Below are 10,948 nucleotides of genomic sequence, written 5' to 3' on the forward strand. Positions count from 1 at the left end.
TGTCCCCTGTTTAACTTAACTGTAAGAAGAAATACTTACATTGAAAATGTCTTGTCTAGAGCTGCTATCTCAGGTGTGGGCAGCTGAAGCAGGAGCGACCCTCTTTGTGTCCTCTTCGGTGACGTCGGAGTCCCAGAATGCCCTGCTCTTCACTTTCGGGGCAGGAGCGTCATCCCTGAACATCTTCTGGGAGTTCAGCAGGTGTTCCGTGAAAAAAACCTACCCGTGAGAAATGCCTATCCTCGTCACTTCCGGTGCACGGCAGTGTGTGTAACACGGCGGTTACATTAAAACAGCTGTGCTGCAATATGAGTCATCTCCACTCCTATCCCTGTCACTTCCCTGATCTCGGCTAGTAAATATAAAAGCGGCGGCGGGTGTATGAAAAGATAAATCACGGAGCCGAGAGCCGCTTTTATATTTACTAGCCAAGATCAGGGTAGTGACAGGGACAGGAGCGGAGAGGACTCATATTGCAGCACAGCTGTTTCAATGTAACCGCATGCGCATCCTCAGCTGTTCCATTACGTATCCAGGGGCGGTGAGCATGCGCACTGCTACGCTGCTCAGCTGTTCCTCACAGGAAGTGACGAGGGTAGGCATTTCTCACGGGGTAGGTTATTCTCACGGAACACAGGGAATGACGCGCCTGCACCAGAAGTGAGGAGGGACACCGGTGCAGGCGCATTGACTCCTGGGATCGATGACGCTCATCTCCCAGGAGTCAATGCAAAGGAGGAAGTGACGTTGGGGGCCGCGGCAGCAGAGGGAGGAAGTGGAAGGTAGGTAGTTTAATTTTCTGAAAAAATAAGGTAAGTGAAGCAAAAAAATAAATAAATAACTATCCAACTATACATGGTGCGGTTTTGCCACCATAAATCATGCGAACCGTATCGCACAAGGCTTGTCAGCCAAAAACATTTGTTCCCTATCCGTCCAGCGAATCGGATTGGCTGACAGTCAGATGGAAAGGGGCAGGCAGTCCATTTTCATCCAACCGCCCCATAGAGAAAAGTAGGCTGTGTCCGTGTCCACTGCGCATAGCAGATAGGACAGGAACCTATCATCTGCCTGCTCAGCGGGGATCATCGGAGAGATCCCCCGCTGAGCAGGCAGATCCATGCGCTCTTTCTGAAAGGGGCGTAGGGGAGTGGGGGATCAGGTAAGTAAAATTGCAGCCTCATAGACCTAAATGAGAGTTTACCTCTTGCAGTACAGGGGCAGATTTATTTTACATTTTCTGTGGACAGACTTTAAAGTTATACTAAAGTCTCGTTTTTTTCTTCAAAAATAACAAACATGTTATACTTACCTCCTCTGTGCAGTTGGTTTTGCACAGGGCAGCCCCGATACTCCTCTTCTCGGGTCCCTTGCCGGTGCTCCTGGCGCCTCCCTCCTGTTGAGTGCCCCCACAGCAAGCAGCTTGCTATAGGGGGACACCCGAGCCGAGCTGTGTGTGTCCATTTAGACACGGAGCCATGGTTCTGCCCCACCACTCTCTCTCCTCATTTGCTAACTGACATTGACTGACAGCAGCAGGAGCAAAAGCCAATCAGGAGGGGGGAGTCCTGGATGGCTAAGGCACTCAGGCACATCACTGGATTGAGATGAGGCTCACGTAAGTATTAGGGGTTATAAGGTTTTTTATCCCAAAAGAGAAGTATGGGGTTTGGGGGTTATTGCATATTTATACTTACCTAGGTGGATGCAGCATCAGTTTGATGCTGCATCTGTCCCCTGGCTCCTCTACACTGAGAACCGAGTGATTGAACACCACTGATTGCTTGGTTCTGACAGCTTCCCGAGCAGAGAGCTGGTGATTGTCAGTCAGCAGCTCTCTGCTCTGCCCCCATCCCCGCTTGTTGGAGTTCTGGGCTGTGGAGGGGGCAGGGAGCAGCCAGTTTAGGCTCTCAGTAGCTTGCTGAGAGGCTGAGCCGGGTGTCGGTCCAGGCAAAACGAACTGCACTCCTGTGATCCATAGGAGAAGTACAGACAAAGCTTGTTTGTCTGCACATCTCCTTTAGTGCATAGAATGCATTAAGATAAAATAACCTTTTGACTTTAAAACAACCTTAAAGCGGAGTTCCACCCAAAAGTGGAACTTCCGCTTTAGGGAGTCCTGACCCCCCGACATGCCACATTTGGCATGTCATTTTTTTTGGGGGGGAGCGGGTACCTAGTTTTGACAGGCACCCGCTCCCACTTCCGCTCGGAGCGCCGCGGCGCCCTGAACGGAAGTTCTCCTCTCCCCCTCCCTCCCTGCAATCTTCTGGGACACGTCAGAGGTTCCAGAAGATTGCCGGCCAATCACGACGAGCAGCGCGACTCGCGCATGCGCAGTGGGTACCCGGCTGTGAAGCCGTAAACTATCACAGCCGGGTGCCCACAGCAGTGATGCCGGCGCCGAGGGAGAGGATCGAGGCTTCGGGCGGCCGCATCGCTGGACCGTTGGACAGGTGAGTGAATGGCTGGAACTCCACTTTAAGCCCAGGTTCACACTTAGGACTGGTTTGAAATCGTGTGAGTTCAGCTGAACTCGTACAATTTCAAACCCGCACGTCACTAAGAGTTTCGGAGGTGGTTTGACAAACATCTGTTCAGGTACATACACAGATGCCTATTGAAATCGTCCCCGAAGTTGCCAAAAGTAGAGCAGAAACTACTTTTGGGAATCAGTGCGGCGCGGTAAAGTCGGCGTCGCACCAATTTGGACAGTACCGTTGCCGGAAATAGGCTCCATATTGGCATATGATTTGATATGTCAAATTGGCCCAATGTGAACGGGGACTAAAAGGAATCTGGCAGGATATGAACAAGTGGACTGCCATTGCTGTTTTGTATACCCTGACACCCGGCCTATACCCTAAGTCACAAAGGAAGGATTATGATGACAGGACTGGTGTCAGAAATGGCAGTTCCCCCATTTCCTTACATGTAGCTCACCTCTGCATTGTTTGTCAGTCTCATAGCCTGTCCTTTAAATTCTCTCCTTATCTAACAATAAAATCCATTTACTCACAAATCCCACCCCAGCGGATACAAAGGAACCCTGAGAACAAACCATTCCGCAAACAATGCCGAAGACTCACTCTGTTTGCTGAGTACATTATTAGTCTAAAGGTAACTTCCAGACTGGTGACCTGTGAAAATAAGGTCATCCGGTGTCACCTTTGGCTGCATGACTTTGTACTGTCATCAAAAGCTTACCCAAACAAAATATAAAGTGCATGTCCAAGAAAAATGGTGTATTGCCATTTTGGCTAGAGAAGGATTACTGAATATGCCTGTGTTCACCCTTTTGCCTGGAGTAAACATCACAGGAGAAAATATAGATTAAAAAAAAAAAAGGTTTCACAAGTCTGATAGCGATATCCGATTGAAGCGGAGTTCCTCGCCCCTCCAAAAATAAAAGTCAGCGGCTACACATACTGTCCTGGAATCCAGCGATGTTTCCTCAGCTGTCGGGTGCTGCTGCTGCCATTGTCGGTAAGAGAACCTGTCGTTAAAGCCTTGTGGCTTCACATGTAGTTCCCTACTGCGCATGCGTGAAACCAAACTGGTGACATACCACGCAGCGATGAGGTCCAAAGAAAATGGGGACAGGTTACCAGTCAAGAACAGGTACCTGCTTGAAAATGTGGCACCAGAGGGGGGAGGAATCGGATAAGCAGGGGTTCCACGTCTGGATGGAACTCTGCTTTAAATCACAGAAGACAACTAACCCATGTTGATTGTGAAATCTAAAATAAAGGGAAATAAGGAAATCAGGCACAGCAATAAAATAGATTTCACTTTTTATCCTCTAAAGCCTTATTCACATGGGTGTCCAGAGATGGTAAAAGCAGGCACTCGAGACACCCACCTAAGGCCTACAATACAGCTGGAGGGGTTGTTCACATGCATTGCACTATATTAAATGCAGCATGGTGGGGTGACAGTTGGCACCGCCTGTCAAACACAACACACCCACTCAGGTTATAAAGGCTGAACTGTAACCGCAAGACAAACACTTAGCTTGCAGGTGCAGTGCATTGCTCCAATTGCAAATTGCCATTTGGAAAAAAAAAAAAATTGGCATTCAGGAGGTGGCAGTATCTATTCCTGAGTGCCGCGTGTGAACCACTATGCGATCCGATCCTGATGCGGCTGAAAAAAAGGGTCATGTGCGACTTTTGTGCGGGTGCAGTGCGAATTTCAGCCATACAAAGTGTATGGCTGAATTGGCACTGCACATCCGATCGCATTTAATGAAGGAACAGTGCGCTCCGATATTACATGCGATCCCCGCACATGCTATAGTGTGAACCGGCACTTAATGACTAACAGTAGCTGGTTAGTCACACTCTGAAAAGCAATCCATTGCAGATCACTTTTCAGAGAATAATCAAGTGTGAATGTAGCCTAAAGGCCTGTACACACAATAAGAAAATCGGAAGGGAAATTTTGTCCGACGAACGATCTGCCGATTTTTGGATTGTTAGTATGGTGCTTTTGACAGCCGATTACGGATTTTCAGATGACAAAAACTGAATGTGCAGGCTATAAAATTTTTATCGTCAGTCAAAACAACGTCCGATTTTCATCTCATTAGTACAGTTTGACGGAAAAAAAAAAATCTTAAGAGTAAGACTAGGCATGCTCAGAGACAAAAGAACACATACAAAGCAATCCAACACATGACATCACTTCTGAAGTAGAATTCTGTCATACGGGAAAATTCGTATGAAAATAACCTCTTCACTTTCCACATCAGACTAGCATGCCACAAAAAATGGACGACAGATCGTTCGATAATCTGATCGTGTGTACAGGGCTTAAGACTTCAATAATGCTGGAAATTACATACATGTGTTTAGGATCCATTCACGCTACTGGGGTCTTTCTGCACCCGATTAATGCCAGTCACAACAATGACACAATGGAGTTGATTTACTAAACTTGGAGAGTGCAAAATCTGGTGCAGCTCTGCATGGTGGCCAATCAGCTTCTAACTTCAGCTTGTACAATTAGGGCTCTTTCACACGGGCGATCCGATCAGATCTGCCTGTCAGTTTTTTAGGCGTATCTGATCGGATCCTCCATGCAGCTCTATGGGTCAGCGGATGTCAGCGGAGACACCTCCACTGACACCCGCTGCCATCCGTATCCGATCCTGTCCGTGAAATCTGGATGGATGGAAACCCTATTTTTCCATTCGTTCAGGGATCGGATGAGAGCGGACAGGCGGTCCGCTCTCATCCGATCCCCCATAGAGAGCAGCGGGAGCTGTGACACCTCCCTCTCCGCACTGCAAGCGGAGACGGAGCTGTCATCCGTCGGCTCAGCGGGGATCGATCCCCGCTGAGCAGCACGGATCCGCCTATGGAGGTGGACCATGTGAAAGAGCCCTTAGGCTTTAAAAAAAAAAAAAGAAACCTGGAAGCAGATTGTCTTCTATGCAGAGCTGCACCAGATGTTGCACTCTCCAAGTTTTAGTAAATCAACTGCATACAAAACAAATGCTTTCCATGTTACCCGTTCACACCACAACGCTGCTTTTTTTTTCTGACACTGCAGGTTATCACACTACAACACACTGCACTGCAGTACAGCGACCTGCATAAAAAAAAGATCTCACTGTATTTACATGGTAAGTGACCCATCCAGAGAGCTTCCCCTTTCATGCTTGCCGCGTACCGGCCCTCCTCTCCGCACGCTGTAACAGAGTAAGGTCCCTTTCACACGGTCCGCATTCCGATGCGGACCGTGCTTTGCTCAGCAGGGATCGATCCGCCGATCCCCGCTGAGCCGGCGGATGACAGCTCTGTCTCTGCGGAGAGGGAGGTGTCAGAGCCCCGCTGCTCTCTATGGGGAATCGGATGAGAGCGGACCGCCTGTCCGCTCTCATCCGATCCGATCCCCAGGACGGATGGAAAATAGGCTTTCCATCCGTCCGGATTTCATGGACAGGATCGGATGTGGATGGCATCGGACATGTCACCGCTGACATCCACTGCTCCATAGGGCTGAATGGGGCATCCGATCAGGTCCGCCTAAAAAACTGACAGGGGGATCTGATCGGAATGCCCGTGTGAAAGAGCCCTTAGGCAAAGAACGCCGATAACTGGTAAAGGTGTTTGCATTGTGATCAGCATCAGCTGTGATTGGACACACCTGATCACGAGGTAAAGAGCTGATGATTTGCTCCTCATCCCAATCAGTGATAAGCTGTGTACGGATACAGTGATCACAGAGCGCGCCACAAATGTAATCACAGGAGGACATAATATGACGCCGTTCCAGCCGCGCTATAGCTGTCATTTTGCTATAGTACAGTCGGTAAGTGGTTAGAGGATCTGTGACTGACAGCTTGGTGCCAGATACCACAGCATACCCTCAGAGGTCTAGTAGAGTCCATGCCTCACTGGGTTACGGTGGGTGTTATGGCTGATCAGGGTGTGTGTCTATGTATGTATGTATACACACAAATATAATATATCACAGCTGATCAGGGTGTGTGTGTGTATATATATATATATATATATATATATACACACACATATACACACACACACACACATATATATAATCACAGCTGATCAGGGTGTGCACACACACACATATATATATATATATATATATATATATACACACACACACATATATATATATATAACAGCTGTTAGTTAGAAAGTGACAAACTGATACGTCACATGACCTTTAACCACTGCAGGCTAATGGTACACAATGATCTGATATTAAAAAGGTATGGAATGGGCGCAGAGACATTAGGTGATGAGTGATATGTGGTGTTGGGGGGGGGGTCTTATACGGTATAGGGGGCTTCTTCTATGCATCGTGCTGTCACAGCTGGAGAGCACCATTCCCTCCCCCACCCCCTGTACAGAGGTGTATCATCACACTCCTATCACTTACTAGGATGAGCCCTCACTATAGCAATCTTTACCTTTTGACTTTGTGAAGAATTGCACTGGTAGTAATGTCCTGTGTCCTCCGATCTGGTGATGAAGCAGAGGAGGAGAGGACATGTGCAGCACACAGGAAATTAGCATGCACCCAATTGGTTGCTAAGTGCCTGCACTGGCTCATTATATAAGGGGCCCATGGGGCAGGGTCACCAGACTCAGCTAAATACCCTGAAGGGCAAACATCAGGCAGTCAGGCCGCCCTCCCCCGGGTCCCAGTGTACGATGTGACACAGATCCATGACTCCAGCTCTGTGTGTGATCTGTCCAGCTGTGGTGTCACTTACCCCTCAGATCGCTCCCGGTGCAGGCCGCCGATCTCCATGTCTCCACCCGGCGCCGACACTTTCCATCTCACGTCAAAACACAGAGAAACCTGCCCGGGCCCCGCCCATAGCATCACACGCTAACCCTTCTCGAGCCCCGCCCACAGTATCACAAGCTGACAGCCTGGGTCCTGCCCGTAGCATCACAATGTAAGGCACACCCCCTCCTGCCCCGCCCATAACATCGCCTTGCGCACAACCTGCGACTCCGCAGGCAAAATTCCTGCAATATGCATGAGTGCCGCCAGAGGCGCAGTACCTATAGAAACCCTTGGATTGCTCTGAATAATGCAGAAGGAATGCAGAGCCACCCTTTGCTAACAAGATGACAATTTTCACACGATGAGGCTGATTAACTAAAATAGTTACTAGATACATTCATGTCCAGGTCATGCATAGCGAAAGAAAGGGGTAAATGTACTGGTCACATGCAGTGCCAGGATAGAGATGAAGGGGTTAATGTTCAGGTGGGTATATAAGGGAGGTGAGGGGGTTAATTGACACGTTTCTGGGGACAGTATGAAAAATAGTATGACAGGAAAAGGGTTAACAAATTACTCCTGTGTCACTGCAATATAATGAAGTAATCTGCAGCTTCTGATCCATTCATTCTGCCCCATTCACAATCAATACCATTTCATTGCCCTGCCATAAGGGGGAGGGATAAAATCTGTAAACAGTACCATGTGATCACTGTCCCCATTCACAATCACTACCATTTCCTTGCCCTGCCATAAGGGGGAGGGATCAAATCTGTACACAGTACCATGTGATCACTGTCCCCATTCACAATCACTACCATTTCCTTGTCCTGCCATAAGGGGGAGGGATCAAATCTGTACACAGTACCATGTGATCACTGTCCCCATTCACAATCACTACCATTTCCTTGTCCTGCCATAAGGGGGAGGGATCAAATCTGTACACAGTACCATGTGATCACTGTCCCCATTCACAATCACTACCATTTCCTTGTCCTGCCATAAGGGGGAGGGATCAAATCTGTACACAGTACCATGTGATCACTGTCCCCATTCACAATCACTACCATTTCCTTGTCCTGCCATAAGGGGGAGGGATCAAATCTGTACACAGTACCATGTGATCACTGTCCCCATTCACAATCACTACCATTTCCTTGCCGTTTGCCTGGATCTCTAACCAACACTTTTCCACCTGTCTGTATCCACTTCTGACCCTCCCAAAGAACATCAATAGGGAGGAGAGGAAATATACTGATATTTCCTAGAAGATCACTGCTGTTTATTTTTGGAAGGTTTGATATTATAGTGTTCCGTGAAAAAACCATACCCTCGTCACTTCCGGTGCACCTACGGAGGGTATGGATTTCTCACGGTAGTTAAACTTGCGGCGCTTACATTAAAACAGCTCCTCTGCAACATAAATCATCTCCGCTCCTTCCCCTGTCACTTCCCTCATCTCCGGTAATAAATATAAAAGCGGATCACGGAGCCGAGATCGCCGTCATTTACATCTCATACACCCGCCGCCGCTTTTATATTTATTACCGGAGATGAGGGAAGTTACAGCGATAGCAGAGGAGATGATTGATGTTGCAGCCAAAGTGTTTTCATGTACCCGCCGCAATTAGAACATTAGACACAGTGCCGTGATAATTTCATGCCCACCGAGCATGCGCACTTCTCAATTTCTTTCATGTTCAATTGCGTATCCGGGGCTCTGAGCATGCGCACTGCTGCGCTGCTCAGCTGTTTCAGACCGGAAGTGACGAGGGTATGGTTTCTTCACGGGGTATGGTTTTTTAACGTTACACTGTGCCATAAGGGAGAGGGATCAAATCTGTACACAGTACCATGTGATCACTGTCCCCATTCACAATCAGTACCATTTCCTTGCCCAGCCATAAGGGGGAGGGATCAAATCTGTACACAGTACCATGTGATCACTGTCCCCATTCACAATTACTGCCATTTCCTTGCCCTGCCATAAGGGGGAGGGATCAAATCTGTACACAGTACCATGTGATCACTGTCCCCATTCGCAATCACTACCATTTCCTTGCCCAGCCATAAGGGGGAGGGATCAAATCTGTACACAGTACCATGTGATCACTGTCCCCATTCGCAATCACTACCATTTCCTTGCCCTGCCATAAGGGGGAGGGATCAAATCTGTACACAGTACCATGTGATCACTGTCCCCATTCACAATCACTACCATTTCCTTGCCCTGCCATAAGGGGGAGGGATCAAATTTGTACACAGTACCATGTGATCACTGTCCCCATTCACAATTCCTGCCATTTCCTTGCCCTGCCATAAGGGGGAGGGATCAAATCTGTACACAGTACCATGTGATCACTGTCCCCATTCGCAATCACTACCATTTCCTTGCCCTGCCATAAGGGGGAGGGATCAAATCTGTACACAGTACCATGTGATCACTGTCCCCATTCACAATTACTGCCATTTCCTTGCCCAGCCATAAGGGGGAGGGATCAAATCTGTACACAGTACCATGTGATCACTGTCCCCATTCACAATCACTACCATTTCCTTGCCCAGCCATAAGAGGGAGGGATCAAATCTGTACACAGTACCATGTGATCACTGTCCCCATTCGCAATCACTACCATTTCCTTGCCCAGCCATAAGAGGGAGGGATCAAATCTGTACACAGTACCATGTGATCACTGTCCCCATTCGCAATCACTACCATTTCCTTGCCCTGCCATAAGGGGGAGGGATCAAATCTGTACACAGTACCATGTGATCACTGTCCCCATTCGCAATCACTACCATTTCCTTGCCCTGCCATAAGGGGGAGGGATCAAATCTGTACACAGTACCATGTGATCACTGTCCCCATTCACAATCACTACCATTTCCTTGCCCTGCCATAAGGGGGAGGGATCAAATCTGTACATAGTACCATGTGATCACTGTCCCCATTCACAATTACTGCCATTTCCTTGCCCTGCCATAAGGGGGAGGGATCAAATCTGTACACAGTACCATGTGATCACTGTCCCCATTCACAATTACTGCCATTTCCTTGCCCTGCCATAAGGGGGAGGGATCAAATCTGTACACAGTACCATGTGATCACTGTCCCCATTCACAATTACTGCCATTTCCTTGCCCTGCCATAAGGGGGAGGGATCAAATCTGTACACAGTACCATGTGTAGCACTGCCCCCTTGATGAATGCTGAATTCTTCACCTTTTTGGGTCCCTCTGAGTTACCGTTAGCAACTGCATGCACAAACCTAACACTTTGATTTCCGGCTCAGTCAATGATCAGTCTAGGTAGGGGTTGTAATTGTTTTTTATTGTTTTATTTTAAAATAGGGGTGGGAGAAGGGATAGAGTGGCATACTCTAGAATTGTACCATTCACAGTTGATGAGGACTCCTATCTGAGGATGCAGCCGAGCTGCAGATTCACCTTGCCACTGGATGAATTTAAGGTAAAGTCTCTGTAATGAAGACTTGATTGAGTAACTATCTTCAGGGTACTCACCTAGCACCCCCTTTCATTCCACCAGCTGACACCCTTTTCTCTGACTACACTACCCTGGGGTGGCCCCTTCACAGGTTAGGCCCTTAGACACGATCCCCTGTACTCACAATACTGTTTTTCCAGGTTCTCCAGTGTCTCAACATCTCTAGTCAGC

At 48.1% G+C, this 10,948-nt stretch overlaps 1 protein-coding gene across 4 annotated transcripts in view; it reads right to left on the reverse strand.

Annotated features, from left to right (window-relative positions):
- RUBCN (rubicon autophagy regulator) overlaps positions 1–7,422 on the reverse strand; it is an 80,793-nt gene extending 73,371 nt beyond the window's left edge. For 2 of the 4 annotated variants that reach the window (XM_082252146.1, XM_082252145.1), the window contains exon 1: positions 7,253–7,420. In XM_082252146.1, the coding sequence (XP_082108272.1) occupies positions 7,253–7,365 (113 nt within the window). In that variant the 5' untranslated portion in view covers positions 7,366–7,420. Of the gene's footprint in view, positions 1–7,252 lie in introns of all 4 variants that reach the window. The other 2 variants (XM_082252143.1, XM_082252144.1) reach the window with 2 other exon arrangements.
- Between the last annotated feature and the right edge of the window lie 3,526 nt (positions 7,423–10,948).

Source organism: Pelophylax lessonae, assembly GCF_965119305.1.
Source record: "Pelophylax lessonae genome assembly, chromosome: 3".
Taxonomy (NCBI): domain Eukaryota; kingdom Metazoa; phylum Chordata; class Amphibia; order Anura; family Ranidae; genus Pelophylax; species Pelophylax lessonae.